The sequence below is a fragment of the Aspergillus saccharolyticus genome, assembly GCF_003184585.1.
Source record: "Aspergillus saccharolyticus JOP 1030-1 unplaced genomic scaffold BP01scaffold_7, whole genome shotgun sequence".
Classification (NCBI taxonomy): Eukaryota; Fungi; Ascomycota; class Eurotiomycetes; order Eurotiales; family Aspergillaceae; genus Aspergillus; species Aspergillus saccharolyticus.
In genome coordinates this window covers 611,170-630,467 of record NW_020290617.1, presented here as the reverse complement: position 1 = coordinate 630,467, position 19,298 = coordinate 611,170, and the positions used below count along the sequence as shown (strand labels likewise).

Here is a 19,298-nt window from a genome sequence, read left to right as displayed (position 1 = left end):
GCTATGCCCGATCAGGCGGTGTTTGCCTCCAACTAATGATGAGCCCGCCGAAGTTTTTCTTCCCATTCAAAAGTTCCCGCCTTTCGCCTTCGCCCTTCCCTTTTATTCTTTTCTTCTTCCTCCTTCCCTCCTCCTGCTTCCCATCCTTTAATTCTTCTTTTTACCATCCTACATCACTCCTCTTTATCTCCCTCCCTCTTGTTCTCTCTCTCTTACCTCACTACTCCTTGTCTCTTTTTCTTGCTCATCCATCCCTCTACTCTTCTAGAGGGTTGTTGTATCGTCTGATCTTATTCTCAGTCGTTTTCTCTCTTTTCTCCGTCACTTTTCTGTTCGGCTTCCTTTTGTGGCCTTCACTCTTCGACTTTCTATCAAACCACATCCAAAAACAACAAAAGCTCATCATGTCTTCCTACAACGGCGGCGGTGGCGGCGGCTACCAGCGTGATTCTTACCGGTATGTCAATGAAAATACCTTTGAATATCCCCTTCAAATCATCCTGTAATGGTCGTTAACATGTCTGCAGCTCCCGCGGCGGCGGTGGTGGTTACGGCAACGGCGGTGGCTACAGCGGTGGTGGTAGTGGTGGCTACGGTGGAGGTGGTTACGGTGGTGGTTATGGCGGCGGTGGCGGCTATGGCGGTGGCCGTGGAGGCGCTGCTGGCGGTGACAGAATGTCCAACCTCGGCGCTGGCCTGAAGAAGCAGGAATGGGGTAAGTTTGAGACTCATCTTTTGGTCTTTCTCTCTCGCAGTCACTAATCTAATCCTAACATTTCAGACATGGATGCCCTCCCTAAGTTCGAGAAGTCCTTTTACAAGGAGCACCCCGATGTCGCTGCTCGTTCCCAGCGCGACGTCGACGAGTTCCGCAAGAGCAAGGAGATGGCCGTTCAGGGCAAGAACGTGCCCCGTCCCGTTGAGACCTTCGACGAGGCCGGTTTCCCTCAGTACGTCCTGAGCGAAGTCAAGGCTCAGGGCTTCGACCGTCCCACTGCCATTCAGTCCCAGGGTTGGCCCATGGCTCTCTCTGGTCGTGATGTCGTCGGTATCGCCGAGACTGGTTCCGGAAAGACTCTTACCTACTGTCTGCCTGCTATCGTTCACATCAACGCTCAGCCTCTGCTCGCCCCCGGCGACGGACCCATTGTTCTCATTCTCGCGCCTACCCGTGAATTGGCTGTTCAGATCCAGGCCGAAATCTCCAAGTTTGGCAAGTCTTCCCGTATCCGCAACACCTGCGTCTACGGTGGTGTGCCCAAGGGCCCTCAGATTCGCGATCTTAGCCGTGGTGTCGAGGTCTGCATTGCCACTCCTGGTCGTCTGATTGATATGCTCGAGGCTGGTCGCACCAACCTTCGTCGTGTCACCTATCTCGTTCTGGACGAGGCGGATCGCATGCTGGACATGGGTTTCGAGCCTCAGATCCGCAAGATCATCTCTCAGATCCGCCCCGATCGTCAGACCTGCATGTGGTCCGCCACCTGGCCCAAGGAGGTCCGCCAGCTTGCGTCTGATTTCCTCAACGACTATATCCAGGTCAACATCGGTTCCATGGACCTCTCTGCCAACCACCGTATCACTCAGATCGTCGAGGTCGTTTCCGAGTTTGAGAAGCGTGATCGCATGATCAAGCACCTTGAGAAGATCATGGAGAGCCGTGGCAACAAGTGTCTCATCTTCACTGGTACCAAGCGTATCGCTGATGAGATCACCCGCTTCCTTCGCCAGGACGGATGGCCCGCCCTTTGTACGCTTCCCTACCCTTATCTTTGATTTGGTTCCATTTCGCTAACATCTTTGTTTACAGCGATTCACGGTGACAAGCAACAGCAAGAAAGAGATTGGGTTTTGAATGAATTCAAGACGGGCAAGAGCCCGATCATGGTGGCTACCGATGTGGCTTCCCGTGGTATTGGTATGATGATATTGCAAACTCCCCCCTTCCCCCTCCCCTCCCCCCCCCATTGTCGCCTCTAGGGCACCACCCGATTGAGGTTGTGTGATAAATGGCACGGTGCTCGACTCTCTTCCACCCCGAGTTGGTGTGTATATGACTCGTCCAGGCTATGTCGGTCTCCTGAATGGTTCTCAAGCCAGGAGAACCTTGGACTCACAGTGCAGTGTAGCAGAAGTTACTAGTATCTCTGTTTTGATTCACCCGTCTACAACTTGTGAACTCGAATCCGGTTGGTAGAGAGATGGGGTTGATCCTCTACCGACCTACTGAACGCTGCATTCCAAGGTTGCTCTAGGACCGCAATTTTGCCACCCCCTTGGACACGTCCATAACGGATCTTCGATGAAAGTCCCGAAAGAGAGAGAGAGTGATGCATCAAGTCTCACACGACTGAGAATGGGCTCCTCCTCGGCCACGTTGCTCGCTTAACTAATGCTCTGTTTGCTAACGTTCCATGTTTTCTTGAAGATGTTCGCGACATCACCCATGTGCTGAACTATGACTACCCCAACAACTCGGAGGACTACGTTCACCGCATTGGTCGTACTGGTCGTGCCGGTAACAAGGGAACCGCCATCACCTTCTTTACCACTGAAAGTAAGTTGGATCTGTGCCTACTTGGTCGTGTACTCGCGCTGACTCGTTTCCTCCAGACTCTAAGCAGGCTCGTGACTTGGTCACCATTCTTACTGAGGCTAAGCAGCAGATTGATCCCCGTCTTGCTGAGATGGTTCGCTACAGCGGCGGCGGCGGCGGTCACCACGGTGGCCACGGTCGCTGGGGTGGCCGTGGCCGTGGCCGTGGTGGTAACTACACCGCGTCCAACGCTGCTCCCCTCGGCGGCAACCGTCGCTGGTAAATTGTTCCTGATGCCCAGTTCAGTCGCTGAGCTTGTATCCCTTTTTCACACTGGTAGACCTGCTTTCCCTTCCGTCTTTGCGTGCGCACGATAATTCGGTCTTGTTTTCCCTTCGTAACTCGGTACGGGCGGCGTTCGTCGATATCACGATAGACTTTTACGTTACGTTTTTAAACCATATAGGTGACGCTTTGGTTCACTTGGATCCGAGGTCGTCGATTACACCCCCTTTGTGGGTATGCGTTAATCTTTGTTTGATGCTGTGTTTTATCACAAAAGTTATGTTACTGGCTTGTCATGCAGCGGCTGGTTTAGATAGTGTGTAACTATATCTTTTGCATACTGATAACTGGAATATACTTCTGGTGTAATCATGAAATGACAACCCTCATATGAGGATAAATTCGTCGATTTGTTTCGAGTGTAAGAAAACAGCCCATATATGCATGCGCCGTTCGGTACCACGGGGCTGCCGGCATTAGTGTCTGCAGAAATACGAGGTTTTATGTACCCGGGGTAGACTGTTCGCTGCAGTAGCGGGAGCTGCAGCGGCTGCAAACGCCTAATGCATCTGTGATGCTAGGACGGAAACCAGGAATGAAGCTAATGCGAAGGAGGTCGCCTCGTGGGGGATTACATTGTTGTCATATGATTTAACTAATTGTGATTCTAACCAACAATCTCTGCTGCGATGACACTACTCCGTACATGGACCACGATACGCTTACTCCACATATATTGGTCTACATGATCGGTTAGCATGTAATTATCCCTCCCAGGAGAAGAGAAAACCGAGCAGAACCAAATGATAAGAAAGAATGAATGCTGAGCGGGAAGAATTGAACCCCGTTGCCATGTTGTGAGTGACAGACAGTAGTTATGATGCATAGTAACTAACTACATTAGTTCTTGCTTGTATTTTGCGGCTTCTAGTCAGGCGTTTATAGTTTGATGGTTTGGGATTGATGCAGGGGAAGTCGAACAGGTTGGGTCCGTTTGGAATAGCAAGTTATAATTAGTAGCAGAGTAGAGTGAATTTGAAGACTCAATCTTGAATCAGTTAAGTGATATATTATCAGTAGTAAACTAGGTGCGCTTCTTGGTATATTTCTGGTTTGCTTTTTTTTTGGTCCCTCACACAGCAGCTCGGTCGGGGTTTCTACTAATTGATTCCCAGCAAAAACAACAAAACAAAACAAAACAAATGCCTCCGATGCGGGGAATCGAACCCCGAGCTGCTGTGTGAGAGACAGCGATGTTAGCCATTACACCACATCGGATATTGTTGGAAAACTAGCTTGTGTTTAGGTCTATGTAGCTAAATAAGTGACAATAGAGTTGTAGAGGGGTGGGGTTCGAAACGATAGGAGGTTAAAGTGAAGGAAGTTTTGGTTAGGGGAAGTACTGTATGTATGCGGAGTAGGATCAGAGATCATTCTGAGGTCATTCTCGTACGCGCACTTTCTAGTACACGGTGAGATTTCTTTGGTTGGTTGGTTTTTTATCTAATCTGATGGCTGGGGTGTGTCTATCTTGATTGGACGGGGTTGTGGTTGGCGTGTGTGTTTACGGTGCTGATTGCGTTTGGGTTTGAGGTCTTCGAAAGGGAAGGGCGCAATTTCTGTTTTTTTGGTTTTGTTATTCGGGAGTTGGGTGGTTTTATTCTGGCTGTGTTGTCTGTCCCACGGGTGTATATACCTATCGAGCTGGGCCCCAGATGCATCATAGCGAAGGGGCGGGTTTGTACTAAAACATACTATCTAAAGATATTGATGCATAGTGTCGGATCCATGGAAGAACATGCCAACTAATACCAAGAGGAGAGGAGCTAGATTTGCGCTGGCTATGTGCTCTGGTAATTTTCTTCTTGTGGTCTATATGAGCGGCGTCACAAGTCAGCGGTACACAGAGGTATCAGACACAGGCATCTAAGCGTACCGCGCACTGGATTCATACCTCGAGAAACCATTTACCCTTCGCTACGACATCCCACCACTAGCATATAGGGAAACATGAACCGGAGCCGCCAGCATACATTCACTAAACCAGACCACGAGCAGACCTGGGCTCCCATCCACCACCATCACCCTCATGTCGACCACTTCTTCAATTCCCCCTTCAGCACCCCTGCCAGGATCTTGTGTACATGGCTTGTCAAATGCCCGGAGTTGAACCAGAAGTACTCCTCCAACGGCGTCGGACAGCTGTACGACCGGTAGTTCCACGCGATGTCGGGCTGGTCGTATCCCGCGCAGAAGTTAGTCGTGTTGACGATTCCGTACTTCGCCGGGTGGTCCATGATCTCACTTAGGACGCTATGCGCATCGAACAGGTGCACGTTCGTGTCCGTGTGGTTACGGTGGAAGGCGGCGGCGTGCTGGGCCAGCGCGTCATTGTACCAGGCGATCTGCGTGGCGTTGGGGTAGGGTTGGCTCGTAGCCTGGTTGCCTGGAGTGCGGTCGAGGGGCGGGAGGTTGACGAAGAGGTAGGAGCGGTAGCCCTGACCGTAGATCTCCTGCACGGAGGCGAAGAGGGTCGTGAGGAGCGTGTCGTAGAACGCAGGGAAGTCGACGGCGTACTTGGCGCTGTCGCCGATGTCGTTGATGCCGATCCAAATGGCAACCAGGGTCTGCGGCGCGGAGATGTGCTGGGAGAGGACGGGCTGGCCGTAAGTGGTAAACTGGGTGACCTGGTTGACGAGGGAGACGGTGTAGTTGTGGTGGAGGGGAGTGCTGTCGGGGGCGATGAGAGGTCAGTCCTGGGCCACGCGGAGCGAAATCGAGTCTCCATATATTCAACTTGCCTGGAGCACGTACTAGGCAACGGAGATGTCAGAACCCGCGAATGCAAAGTCCCAGAGCTGCCTCTCGCAGTCAAAGGGTGAGGTGAGTCCTTCTTTCAATCCGCAGCCTGTCAGGTATTCGACCCAGTTGGGCCCCCCTTCGGCCGTTGCTGTCTACGCATTGTCCACGACGCGTGGTTAGCGGTTGGGAAGAACCATTTATGTAACCGTTGTTGAACAGAAATATGCTCGAAACAAGGATCCAAACCTGATTTTGAACAATCTTGTCAGCAAGAAGAGTCTCAGCGTCGTATTCAAAGTTCTGTAGATCCCCAATGAAGCTATAGTTCTGATGTCCGTGAGTGCCCTGCACGTAGGTGTAGGAGTCACCAAAGGCTATCCTGGTGTTCAGTTATCAGCCAGGGTCAGTGCATGTCCCTAGGGAAACACCAACAGGTATCTCGTTGAGTCCCAGTCGAACCCCTTCTTCTGCGGGGATCCGGGTGGGAATGCTGATACCGTACGGATGCCTGCGATGGCCAGATACTGCCAAAGTGCGGGCATCTTTATATATCAGATCAAGGTACTTGCACAATGTAGGTGGCTGCATGCGCTACTCAACACAGCCAACTCAACATCGTCTCTACGCATTCTTATACACACCATATGCGAGGGGCGTTGCGCTCTGAACCATCACCACCGCACTCAACCCCGCATATGAGTCTGGAGTGCGGAGAAACCACAACCATGCAGCTGCAGCTAGACGGAGCATAATTTTCCACTTGTCAATATTCACTTGTCAATATTGCTGGCAGCGCCTCTGGTAGACTGTCGCTAAAGCAACCCGAATCTTACTCGCAAAGCTAGAATTTCTCCAGACCCGAGAAGGACCAGTGTGTCACCGAGCAGAAAGTTACCAGCCCGAGACCTCAGGCAAACCCGCGAGGTCACTTGCCAGTGGTCGTGGTTTCTTCACCCGGTCGACTGACCCTACTCCGCGATCAAGCAAAGATCTCGGATGCAGCAGGAGTGTCAGCAGTCTGTTGGCGAGCTGATGACCGCTTACCGAGGTCGGCAAAATGGCGACATCCAGAATTCGCCAGCTGCCCTGTTGATGGAGGAGGCCCTTGTCCCCAGATACTAAGCGGACCAAGATTTGCCGATCCGCGAGCGAGCAAGGCCAAGCCCGTCCGGGGTCGGAGGGAGGCTCAACTGCGGGGGTGTCTATCGGTCATGATTTGAGATTGCGAGAAATTCTTAGTCCGTTCTGCCCTCTACAGTATTGCTGTGCTTGTCTTAGAAGGCCCCGGGGAGAAGGTGGAGCATCATATCCGAGACACCAAGTGGAGTGCTGGCTCGAGAGTATGGTCAGTTGTTCGTTGAAGCAAAGCAGCTGTTTTTTCGCCAAACAAAGCACGACAACAGATGTCCCGACTGGATAGTTTCCATTATGAGAAGAAAAATGTGATCGAATGGAGAAGAGGTCATGTTATCGCGGTGGGCGAGAATCCGTCCAGGGATGGAAGGCATTATCTTACCGTAAGATAATCGCGTAATTAATCCACCATGACAAATCCTCCGGATTTTCCCAGATGTGGGTCAAGTCAATCCCACCTCATATGCGCTGAAGTGGACTGAGTCGGGAGGTCCGTAACGTGTCAATCGCGTTGGTTGTAATTGTTGTTGTTGCGTTGTGATTGGGGTGGTAATTGTAGACGATAGAAAATAGTGGTGCTGTGGTTATTGGCACAACACGTTTTAAGAGGTAGCATTTATGACCAAGCAAAGAGCGATCCAAGCCAGTGCTGATGGAGAACTTAAAAGAAGTATATCAAGTAGCCGAGCAATGCAGGTTTCTGCAAGCCAAGGTCTTCGTCAACATGGATGAGGAATGAAATGTACCTCGGTGTGATCCTTGAGCCTTGAGAGCCCGGAGGGAAGGAGTAGTACGGAGTACGGAGTACGTTCATGTAAGCGGGGCCTAAAGCTCGGTGTGAGTGGGGACCCGTGACTGTATCTAAGGGATACCATACAATACAAGGAAGTATCATCTGGTATCGGAACTCGTGTACGGGAGGTATTGAATTCACCCTTGGTCGAGCTTCTGGTGGGGCGACTTTGGCCAAATACCGCTAGATTTACCGCTAGTGGGATCAATTTTCCAAATCACTGCGAATCAGCAGACTGGAAGCAAACGCAGCTTTAGGTAAATACCCGCTTGTCCCGACCTGGTTAGATGTATGGTGGAAAGACTTAAAACGTCACGGGAACCGGGGAGAAGAAAGAGAAAAGAAAAAAAAAGATTTTGGCTCGGGTCCTGGTAGGCGGTCCTGATGGTTCAATATGCGGAAGTCGGGATATCCGCCGATAGTGTCAAATCGCTCTCGCTGGGAGAGCCTAGACGCTACAGGACTAGCTCGGATTTTTACTTGAAGTAAGTTAGTCTTATGGACTAACGTAATAAGAAAGACGCTGGTCAGCAGCCATGCCCTCAATACCCATGCCTCGCAGTCCGTCCGACCGTCTCTTTCTGCCTGACCTGCTCTTAGAGCAGGCGTAGAATATGCATGGAACATGTAACCCTTTCGCCATGGTGGCAAAGCTGATAAGCAGAAAGAGGCAAAAAGTCATCTTCTAGAGAAGGTAGTTGAGGAAATTACGGCATGCTGACGATGGGCCTGCATTGATCCCAATCTGGCAAAGGAATATCGACTCCATTCCCATACAGAGGGAAAAATAAACCCTCACGAGTCATAGAAATTCAATAGTATTTCTTGGCGGGACCCAGGCCGAAGACTGTGTTGTTAAGGTATCTCTTTATCTTGGAACATTCACTCATCATATGGATGAATGGCTTAATCAATGTCCCGCGTACGGTGTATGGTAGATGCTGTGTGGTGTTGTTACTGTTGTTTGCTCCAGCGGTCATGTTACCTTGGGTGAAGCCTTGATTTATCCTATTGGTGCTTTTATTCTGGATGAGACTTTTTAACCCTTTCCACTCATGCCTCACAGAGTTACTCACTCTGGCCCAAGGCTTCTCCTCCATGCCTTGTTGATCGTCCGAGTGGCCCACTCAGGACTGATGTTGTTGTTGATCTGGTCCATCGCAAACACAACAAGATTGCTTGGCAGCCGAGAACCGGCCCGGATCCGGAGCAGGTATACTGCGTTGCTTTCTCCCGTGAGTCCAGATGCTCACAGTCAGGTTGGAACAGGGTCGAATCAATTCATTGCGCTGCTGATCGCACTGCGCATTACGTGGTACTCCGTGATCTAATCTCCAGCCCAAGCTCATGCGCCTCCGTGGCTCACCTGTCAGTGAGTAACCTAAGGGAGCGGCAGGAGTGGAACCGAGCTTGAGTCCGTACAGTACGGAGTAAGCAATCTTGAGCTGCTGGTTAGCGTACCGACTGGTTCGGTGTCCTAACTAGAAAGCACCACGGGCATAGAGTATTCAATGTTGCTCTCATTGGATAAGTTGCAAGCCCGCCACGTCCTGGGGCCAACGTCTGGGTTCCAGAGATGGGACGGCGATTCCCGAATCGCTTGCTGAACATCCGGCCGGTGTCAAGACTTATCGTACTGCGTACGCAGTTGATTTGCGCCAAACAACCCTATCCATGGCTTCAACTAAGCTCCACTCCACCAAGGCTCGGAGACTGAGCCGCAGAGCCGTGTGGGAAGATATCTATTTTCAGACTAGAGTGTCACCCACGGCCAACTTGAGTCTGAATAAACTTGCGTTCGGTATTATGTTGCGATAGTCCTTGATCTCTCAACTGAGAACCGAACATCTCGGCAAGTGGCTATGTTGTATCTTGCATTCTGCGAGCAGCAAGCATGGAGGGTGAGAGGTGGGCAATTCTCCAGCCTCGTCTATACATCTAGGATCGTAGTGCATATGATGTAGGCAGGTGCATCTGTCTATATATTTCGTCTTCTGCTTCAGTCAGGCTTGATTGTTTTTATTCAATGACTAATAGCGTATCCAGTCCATGGTTTTCCGAAGTAGCACTCGAAAAGACTGAACACCACATTGCTTGTTCTTGTCATGGTTGCTACAATCTATCGTCAACATGACCCTGCGCTTTGCCCCCCCACGGAGTCCCAGATGGTCACGTGGTATATGTGGGCTGAAAGACTGAGCATTAAGATGCCACCTTAGGTGCTGAAGTGCTATCCACCTTCCAGATTCAGGTAGTATCGCGCCTCGGAGGTGTCAGGGCGACGGCCGCTTAAATCTGGTGAGACACCGCTGTCAACCGCTAGCCAACTACAGCACTCCCAGTCTGCGCACGTGGAGCCCTTCAAATCACGCTTAATGCTTAGAGCAATAAGGCATGTAGCTTGAAGCTCTGCCCGTGGTTATGCTGCCTAATCGCGGAGCACCGTCTATGAAGCTTGAGCTATCAAGCCTAGAGTACGAGTCAGGGATGTACCACAACCGAGAGAGAAGATCAACCTCGCCTATCATTGGCAACCCGACCAGTATACTTATCCCCTACAGAATAGGGGAAGCGCATTGCGCAGTACGCAAGCAATCAAAGGGAGAGAGGAGGGGCGAAGGAGAGAAGGGCAAAAGAAGTTGCAATGCAACCCTACTCATCGATGGTCCAGAGCTGGCAGATTGCCCCTTTCATGTGCATATGGATTTCCGTCGGGGGACAATAAAAACCGATGGTTTGAGGGCCGCTCTCAACCACTGGGCAGCCCTCTCTCTGCAATGTGCTGTCAAGGTGGGACCTTATTCAAACTCACAACATATTCCTTACGAGAGCGATACGCCCGAATGTTCCTCATTATGACTGCAGGGTTGGAAGGTGGTCGGTATAGACTCATGTAGAGTGTTCAAGCAAGTGGAAAACATTGTTCCGCTCCACGCCTCACAAACCCATTCATTGTCGTGCCGGGGAGACTACTGCTAGTCCATGGTCACAGCTTCACCACCGACGAGGAAGGGTTGCTTGTTGGTCTGTTGGTCTGGGCTGGCTATCAGCGGACTCCTCAAGAGCGGACTGTGGATCAGGTAACAGTACTAAATCCTGGTGGCTAGTCACTCTTAGGGAAAGTCCCGATCGACGACGGGCAGTCATCGCTTGACGTTAAGGCCATCGGCCAGCATCCGAAACAGTAAGTTACTTACTAAGGTCTGACACAGCGAAGGGGATTACGTATAGTACAGTACATAACTTACCAGATGGGTGGTATCATTACTCAGTAACTAACTCACCCCATGTATGGTGGTGTTTACGGAGTAACAACCAGGGATAGGAGGCTTGATTCCGCTCATGCCATGGAAGGTAGAAAGCACTGTGAGTGACTCCAGCTCACGCAAGCAAGTCATCTTATCCTAACCGATGTCTTTCGTACAGCCTTGATGGTCAACATATGGGTTCGGGTGCGGACAAATCAATCAGGGCAAGGGCCGTGATGCCATATTTGATGCACAGGTTGAAGTCCATTGCCAATTCGTAAGACAGTCCCGATGAGGATTACTTTGCTGACGGAGCGCTGGGGACCGATACAAGCTATTTTATCGAGACCTATGATCCACTTCAAAAAAAAAGATCATACTGTATTGCATGATAGGTACCTTGTGACCTATTGGCTCATGATCAGTTTTTGATGTTTCTATGAGTATCCTGTTCGAGACTCTTCGCACGTATGTATGGTCTTTTCCTGGCCAGGGGAATTGTCTAACAAGAGAGTCGGAGATAGACGGCAGTGTCTACCGACAATGGAGTATTGAGTCGAACAGGGGGATAAAATAATGCAGTAAGAATAATGCGAAGTCTCTTGGTCCTGATGAACCGCGATTATCACCTTCACCGGCAGTCAGTTAGCTGGTTCCACTTGCACGGGGTATGTATGAGAAGACCCAGACCAGATGCCAATCACCACTTGCTTGAAGAGGAGAGGCTTTCCGAGATTGGAGCCTTGCATTTCTCGCGTCCCCTTCTGCTTCTCATCTTGCGCCCAGCCTTCCTATCAAATGATCATATTTCAGCCCACCATCGCTGTGTCCTGCACTCTTGATGCGGACGCGACCTGTTTCTGAACCCGATCCGTTTAGATAGCCCTGACGATGGGCCAAATGTCGAGAACCGTCAGCTGGGTAGATGATTATTCCGGAGTACTCCCGGGAATCCGTGATGGGCTGAATAAATTTGATCCTTACCTTAGTACATTCGCCTTTACCCATCAATATGTGCACCATCATAGAAAAAAATCTTCGAGATTTAGTCCAATAATTATCCCGATAAAGTTCAAGGCGATGGATGGGTACAGCCAAGCCCAGAATGCATCCCCCAAAGTCCACTGTGGATTTCCCAGGGTACCTCCTCCCCCAACCTCCTCCCTACCGTCTGAGTATCTGCCGCCCACACGGTGTATTCCGCGGAGCACTCGCACGGAAGATCAGTACTTAGCTGATATGAAGTAGTAGACCAAGATGCAATCACTTGGCTCAAAAGCAATGACTTTTGCGAATCGCATAGCCATTAAAGAATTGAATTGCGAAACAGCATTGTAAAGATGAATTTTGCATCGCTATGTCCTGAGGGCGTGGATACATCGTCGCTGCCACAGTACTGCATGTACTCCGTACACGACCTCCTATCAGGCGAGAGAGACAAAAGTACGGACCACCACAAGACATTGAACCAGAAGACCAATTCGCTACTGGCCTGCTTTCTCTCGCGGCTGCTTTCCGGTCGCTTTGAATACACATCTCTAAATTCCTAGCCTCCCACATTCGATTTGCAGTCCTTGACCCGAATTTCTTGGATTGATCAATGCCTGACCTCTACTTTGTTTGTTCAGCTCAAGGATGAATACCTGATATTCCACTAGTGTGCACCGTGCAAATGTACACAGTTGGCTGTTGGTAAGGAGCCTAATTTGTCCGACGGGCAGGCTATTCCTAACATCAGCTGGGCTGGTAGCCTCGTGTTCCCCACCGACGCGTTCCTGACTTGCGCGGGCAAGCAGATAATCATGGATGACTGTGCGGGTTACAATACAAGGAGGCGTATCATATCCCATATTGCATTACATTGGACCTTCTTGATTCAGTCTTTGAATGCTACAAGCCATGTATGAGTTCAGCGGGGTGCGGCTGGGTCACGGACAGGGTAAAAAAGAAATAATAATGGCCTTTGCGTGAGTGAGAAAAGCCTCCAATTGACAAGCGGCAGGAGGTGGTTATCAAGAAATGGGATCCACTACAGAAGTGCTTCCCATTGGCACTGCTACGGCCATACTTCGGTTGGAGGAAGTCTCTCTGGCCTACTCCCACCCTTTCCCCCTGAAGTCGGCCGTACCGCAAATCCGCGACAGCTGACCGGCACAACTTATGGATTCACCATCTGGAAAACGGGGATTGATGATGGTTCTCGGTAAAGTACCATTTCTACATTACCACCCCCCCCCCCTTCTCCTATCTCCCTCCCCTGATTCGGTCTCTGATCATTGATCAATGTCTATCCATATCCGAGGAGCCATTGCCGGCATCACCCGCCGCCGTCTTCGCATCGTTCTATGTACTTGTCAGTAAGGTGGGTGCTATTGTTAGCATTGACTCTTGAGAGGTATAGAGCAGTTCCACCCATATCCTTTGGATCAGTATTATTATCTCTTCCCGTACACAGTACCATTACTCTCGATAATTTGGTTCATTTTATTAATATCTCTAGATTGTGATTAGCCTACCTCGTGCCACTCAAACCCGTCTCCTTTTCCCCTGTTACATCCATCGTCTGGATCTGTCTTTACTCCGAATGAAGTCTGTTAGGTACAGTCATTCGAACAACTTACTACGGACCCTGCACGCGGTCCTCGCTTTCCTCCCTTCCGAGCTGCGCAACACCCACTCTTTTCTTTAGTCCTCGAGGCTTTTGCTTAGACCGTTCCAAGCCGTTCCTCGGGCACGCCATTCCTAGCTCCATCTTCGTTTGTCCACTAAAACGATTGTCTACCCACGCAGCCCGGACGTTGACCAACGATCTTGGGAGTATCCACGGGCGCAGAGCACGCTAGGTTCACGACAGCCTCCCTGCGGCCAGGACTCGACACGCGCACCGTCCGTCCCGGATTGCGGGTAGACTATCCAAGCTCTAAAACCCCAACCAACATTAATCCTCGACTAGACTACCCTAAGTTTATTTTCAACCTCATATCAACATCTCTTTGGAGCTTAAATATCGCTTCACGCCACAACAGATTAATCCGGTGGGGTTAACAGATTGGAAGGATGGCAAGTACAATGTCACGGACCAGAAAAGGAATGTCAAGAAGAAGAAGAGAGCAAAATAATCGCAATACAAAAACTAAAATCATAAATTGTCGTTGGTTTCTCTTATTCCTTGATTTCGCCACAATATCGGCGGAGTCTGCCGCTGCCGCTTCAAGAGGGACGGTACAACTGACAGACGGACAGAACAGACCATCCCGACAAGGATAATGGTAGGGACAAATGACCAGAGAAAGGTAAAGAAGCAGAAAGCACATTCAGATAGGGAAAGCTTAGCCGGGTTACGAGAAGCGACCACCACCACCCTCCTCCGGAATATCATGGTTGAACAACTGAGGGGAAGGGGCCAGAGAGAGGAGACTGAATTCTGTATGCCCGCCCCTATGAGCACAGAGCAGATAACTACTTAGAGAGGGGAAAAAAACAGAACGAAAACGGTAAAAGGAAAAGAAGGAATTGAGGGAAGGATTCATCCTACAGAGTAAACCATTTGAAAGAGATATTATTACAAGCAACTTGACTACCACTCACACTTTTTGGGGTCCTGATAAAATCCACAAAAAGGAAAGGGAGTGAGAAGTCGGAGTGAGTGCAGTGAGTTTTGAGTGGGTCAGACTACTTTACTGGCAACGGACCCGTCACCACAAAGCGGCAGCACTCCGCTCCTAGAGCAAGACAAAGGACAAATAAGAGTTAATCCTCCGGACGGCCCCTCCAGGTATGGTCACAGCGATTTCACCATGCTGATACCGGCTCTCTTTCTAGTGGTTTTCCGGCTTACCTTTCCAGTACCACTAGTAATTACCTGCCCTCTTGTCTCGAACACTCCGTACACTTCCCTTTTTTTTTCTCCCCCTAATATTATTCCTATCTTTTTCCAACGTTTATTCTCTCCAGGCTCCGCGGCGTTTCCCTTCCCCCCCTTTCCCCTTTTGATAATCTCCTCTGTCTCCAACTCCGTTTCATTACTAAAGAGCGTAAAAAAGATTACGGGCCCACGCGCTCCACCGTACCCTCGGATCCCACGAGGTGTTGCTCTCTATCCTGCGTTTTCCTCCTGCCGAATAACCTCTTGCTCTCACCTTGTTCAAAGCCTTTTAGGCCGCCTCTTTTACCCAGATTTCTCTTTTCCGAGTCGAGTCGAACCATTTCGCACCCCCTCCTCCCACTTTCTCCCACCCCTCATCTCTTCCCTCCCCTCTCTTATCCGTCTGGATTTTAGGGTGACTGTGCGACTGGCGTTGCCACCAAACTAGATCGAGACATCGGTTCTTGCGCTATCACGGATTTGCGCTGGTGGACTTTATTTGATCGAATCTCCATTCTCGTTCGTACTGGTCCAACAGACTATTTTGGCCCTGACCTGGCTGGTTTCTAAACCCTCTATATTCCCCTCTCCCCAAAGCTTGCCCGAGCGCAGACAGGACTGTCCCTTTCATCCTCCCGCCGGTTCCTCGTGCTGTTGTGCTTACCGCCACCTGCAAGGCCATTCTCCGTCACCCTAACACGGCGACTAAAGCAATTAAGCATCACGATCCAGCAGTACCGTCACTTTTTCCCCTTTGAAACAACAATACTTTTTCTCTCTCTCCTCGATTCACTACATTTCTTACTTGTTCTTCTTCTTCACTTTGGATCATAACCCCTCACCCCCCTGGACGTATCATTACTCCCTCCCCCCAATTATCCTTTCTATCTCAGCCTCTTGGGAGTGTGCAATTATACGCGACCATTTATCACGCGTCGATCCTTTTCCAACCAATTCCCTCCTCTGTCTTGGATCCGTTCGATCACAACACAACCGTCAACTTTCACAACTACTTGAATTGTTCCAATTCAGCCAACTCCCCTAGAGTCATCTAATAGTACGTTCCAATATTGCCGACCTCCAGTCGAGAAGACAAAAACACAAAAAAGGAAAAAAAAATCCCCTGCGAAGAAAAATTAAGAAAGACGAAAAAGAGTAGGGACAGAAAGAGAGAGAAGCCGTCATTGCGCAAAAAGATCTGGTCTGGTCGTCAAGATCTCCTCGGGACCAGTCTGGCACGTACCCTCCTCTCTCCTCCCCTGTCCCTCAATTAATCACCTCTCGGCCTATCTTTCTCTTTCTCACCAATTTCTTTCCCTTCATCTGTCATCTTTCTTCTCCATTATTTGTTCAATCTTGTTTTTGCAAGCCACAAAGCTCATTGTGTCCATCTCGACGCGTCTTTCCAGGCACGCGAGGCTTTTTCTTCTCTCGCTCTCTCTTTTAGCTTGGAAGAAATCATCAGGGATATTTTGGTCCGGTACTAGCTGCGACCAATTTGTATTATATGGACAACAGACCTGCCTCCGAGTACGCGCAGTCAGGTTCGCACTTTCCATATCCACTGCCTGCCGCGACTCATCATTCTGAACTCCCCGCTGCAGACCAGGCTTCTGCTGCTGCCACTGCTCAATACACTCCTCAACCGGAAGTCCGCCCGACTCCCCAGTACACGCCTCAACCCGAAGTTCGCCCCGCCGCCAATATCTCTTCCTCCAACACACCGCAGTCAGACTACGGTTTGAACCAGCCCGCCGCCGCGCGCTCCCCTGCCTATCCCGAATACCTCGCCCGCCCACCTCAATACCATCACGCGCCCAACAGTCAGCCTGGTGGTGCGGCAGGTATGGCTCAAGCAACAAGTCCGTCCATGACCACCCTCAATAATGGGCAACACCATGACCCACGCAATCATCACACGAACGTGAAGTCTGACGCGGACGTTCCTATAGATCCCTCGATCGCGGCCTCCAGCCCCACATATCCTCCTCCTTATTCGCCTTATCAGCCTCAGGGCCATGACATGGCTCAATACCAGGGTCACCCCCCTCCTCCACCTCCCCAGATGTATACGCGTCCGGAATGGTCGCATGGTTATGGACAACATCAACACGGTCTTCCTGGACCCTACTCCACTCCTGCCACAACGGTTGGTCCCGCCTCCCCTGCTGCGACCGCAGGGCCGCGCCCTGGCCAGGTATGTTTTTGATGATTTTGGCGTCTGTTTCCTAAGGCTTGCGCACTTGCGTGGAATCGTTGTCTTGGTTGCCTCCCGCGTTTGCTGGGGGTTGCGGCGAAAAGAGAATCCGGCCTTTGGGGACGTGGGAAGCGGGCGCGCTTTTTCATCTGTGTTTTTCGTCTTCTTGATCAGGAGCTCATGCGGGTGGCTTTTCCCTTCTAGGTCTATTCATTCGTCCCCATTCCCGGCGCGCAGCAACACAAGCGCCCTCGCCGTCGATATGAGGAGATCGAGCGTATGTACAAGTGCGGTTGGAACGGGTGTGAGAAGGCTTACGGTACCCTCAATCACCTGAATGCCCATGTGACGATGCAATCGCATGGTGCGAAACGTACACCCGAGGGTAAGTTGGTCTCATCTTGTTGTTTCTGCATTGGGCCGAATATCGGGGAGAATCGCAATCCTTGTTTTGGTTGGTCGCAGATAGCTCGATTTGGCTAGTGCGGGTGGCACGCGCTAGTCGTGTTACACTACGTTAGCGCCGCGGATCGCAGTAGCGTGACAAGCCGGCGCGGAGGTTAGGCGTGTTTAGCCTCGCTGCCTTCGTTCTGTGTTCTCGCCGGCTCCGTTGGTTGTCAATGATAGTTGCTGCCTCGACCCTTTCTCATCCACATTGCCTCTTTTTTCGACCAACACTCGCTGACATTCTATTGGTACAGAATTCAAGGAGATCCGCAAGGAGTGGAAGGCCCGAAAGAAGGAGGAAGAGTCTCAGCGCAAGGCCGCCGAGGAGCGTGAGCGTGCTGCCGCCCAAGCGGCCCAGGCCAACCCAGTGGATGCGCCCAATCCTGCGGATCCCGTTCAAGGAGGCCAACCACCAGCGTATGCTGGCGGTGTTCGGCCTCAACTCCCCCCGATCGGTTATCAACCTGCCGATGGCCAGGTGCCCGGGCAGTACGGAGCGGGTGCTGGTGGCATGGTTTATCAGGGTAACGGCCAAATGGCCTACCCTCCCAATTACCCTCACTCCCCGTATGGGCAAGCGGGCCAAGTGTACCAGCCACGTAAGTAGTCATGTCCTTCGTTATGTTTTGCATTGTCAGGACCGGGGGTCAGAGGAGTCATAAAAGACCGCAATGAAAAGAAAGAAGAAGAAAAAAAAATTATGATTTCAGAAAGAAAATTTACGACCTTCATACCCGAATCACTCGGTGACTCTTGACTCTCCGAGGGAAAAAGAAAGAGCCGCAGGAGGTCTGTGGGTCTATTGTTCTACAAGGTCTGTAGCTGATCGATGATGGCTTCACAGAAACCCAATCGACCAGCTACCCGCAATAGATGATCAACTTCCCCTATTTGACTCAGGTTGCATATTCTAATACAATATCTCCTAATCCCGTACCGCCATCCCGGATCTAATCCTTCTTTAAGTCTTTTTCGCACATGATACCATTTCCAGGCCTTGATTGCTTCAGTCAAACAAGAGTGGTCCTGCGACTCACGTTCCTGTTCCAATTATGTTCTTTTGAGTTAGATCGCATGAGAAACCAAAAAGGGGATTGTTTAATTGAGGGTTCGTTGTTTGATGTCCCCTTTGCAGATGTCGGTGATGGAACTGTGACCTGGGATATCTGGCGAGGCTTTCTGCATTAGCTGAGCTCTACTTTTTTGCTTCCTTTCCTACTCTGTGAATTATACGCCTTTGTGTCTCTATACGGCTGTTTTCTTATGTTGTATGTGGCTTATTCCCGTGATGCCTGAATCTCCAACTTACCTTGCTATTGCAGCTCTCTTGTCTGTTCTCGCTTTGACCAGCCTTTATGTTACCCTGGGTGTTGGTCCCCGACCTTGTGCACTATCCATTTTCATATCCTTCTTCTTCAGTCATAGCCTGATGGTCCAATTTTTGCAGCCATTTTTGAGTTCGAAACTGCTTCCTCCGCCTCTACAGATATTGGTGGGTCCCGCAAGCCATGGTGTGTATATTCTTGAGTTGTTCTATGTGCCAGTCAATAGTGACGAGTTGGGCTCGATCAAACACTCTTGTAGCTGCGCCAGTGGAACGGAGAAAATACGGGTGCTAGCGAAGGCTATCTTAGGGCAGACAAAGCTGGGAAATTCAAAGCTAACTGATCCTGCATGTATACGATAGTTCCTGCATTAGTGGGATTCAATATGGCATTATACGGTGGGCAACGTGCAAGCAGGCATCTTGATGACTAGTGTGGTGTTACTGCGGTACGTATGTCGGTGGGCGACTCACTAGTCGTGTTGTACAGGATCAAGTAAGATGGCCCAGGACTACTATACAGTCTAGTACAGTAGTACGTCTTGTTTCGACCAATTCGACCGGAAAGTATGGGGAATTTATTTCCAGAGGTACTGTCCGACTCCGCATAGTTCGAAGAAATTTAGGTTAGCTGTAGTTGAGAACGAGGCGAAGGAGCAAGGAGGGT

At 50.4% G+C, this 19,298-nt stretch overlaps 4 protein-coding genes and 1 non-coding gene across 5 annotated transcripts; 3 read left to right on the top strand and 2 right to left on the bottom strand.

Annotated features, from left to right (window-relative positions):
• The first annotated feature begins 175 nt into the window (after positions 1–175).
• BP01DRAFT_421819 (DEAD-box ATP-dependent RNA helicase DBP2) lies at positions 176–3,229 on the top strand. Its single transcript, XM_025579530.1, has 7 exons — positions 176–457; positions 528–715; positions 782–1,750; positions 1,811–1,918; positions 2,067–2,189; positions 2,429–2,557; positions 2,614–3,229. Exons 1-7 carry the CDS (start codon positions 405–407, stop codon positions 2,817–2,819), a joined length of 1,776 nt encoding a protein of 591 aa, XP_025433509.1. The 5' UTR covers positions 176–404; the 3' UTR covers positions 2,820–3,229.
• A 798-nt stretch (positions 3,230–4,027) lies between these two features.
• BP01DRAFT_t77 lies at positions 4,028–4,099 on the bottom strand. The gene has a single exon. It is a non-coding gene; the product is annotated as a tRNA-Glu (tRNA).
• An 809-nt stretch (positions 4,100–4,908) lies between these two features.
• Positions 4,909–6,165, bottom strand: BP01DRAFT_363934 (SGNH/GDSL hydrolase family protein; the record flags this gene model as incomplete). Its single annotated transcript, XM_025576300.1, has 4 exons — positions 4,909–5,551; positions 5,636–5,775; positions 5,870–6,002; positions 6,056–6,165. The coding sequence occupies 4 exons, from the start codon at positions 6,163–6,165 to the stop codon at positions 4,909–4,911; spliced, it is 1,026 nt and encodes a 341-aa protein (XP_025433508.1).
• Positions 6,166–8,505: 2,340 nt separating this feature from the next.
• BP01DRAFT_217721 (uncharacterized protein) lies at positions 8,506–8,942 on the top strand. The gene has a single exon (XM_025571121.1). The coding sequence runs from the start codon at positions 8,606–8,608 to the stop codon at positions 8,879–8,881; it is 276 nt and encodes a 91-aa protein (XP_025433507.1). The 5' UTR covers positions 8,506–8,605; the 3' UTR covers positions 8,882–8,942.
• A 7,228-nt stretch (positions 8,943–16,170) lies between these two features.
• On the top strand, positions 16,171–18,180 carry BP01DRAFT_380735 (putative C2H2 transcription factor (Con7); the record flags this gene model as incomplete). Its single annotated transcript, XM_025577242.1, has 5 exons — positions 16,171–16,207; positions 16,268–16,860; positions 17,065–17,245; positions 17,562–17,906; positions 18,152–18,180. 5 exons carry the CDS (start codon positions 16,171–16,173, stop codon positions 18,178–18,180), a joined length of 1,185 nt encoding a protein of 394 aa, XP_025433506.1.
• Positions 18,181–19,298: the final 1,118 nt, after the last annotated feature.

Bases quoted from the DNA above. Each gene is read 5' to 3' on its own strand.
- BP01DRAFT_217721 (XM_025571121.1), top strand. From the start codon at position 8,606: ATGCCTCACAGAGTTACTCACTCTGGCCCAAGGCTTCTCCTCCATGCC.
- BP01DRAFT_421819 (XM_025579530.1), top strand. From the start codon at position 405: ATGTCTTCCTACAACGGCGGCGGTGGCGGCGGCTACCAGCGTGATTCT. The intron at 1,751-1,810 runs GTACGCTTCCCT...CTTTGTTTACAG, and splicing joins GGACGGATGGCCCGCCCTTT to CGATTCACGGTGACAAGCAA. The intron at 2,558-2,613 runs GTAAGTTGGATC...CGTTTCCTCCAG, and splicing joins CACCTTCTTTACCACTGAAA to ACTCTAAGCAGGCTCGTGAC.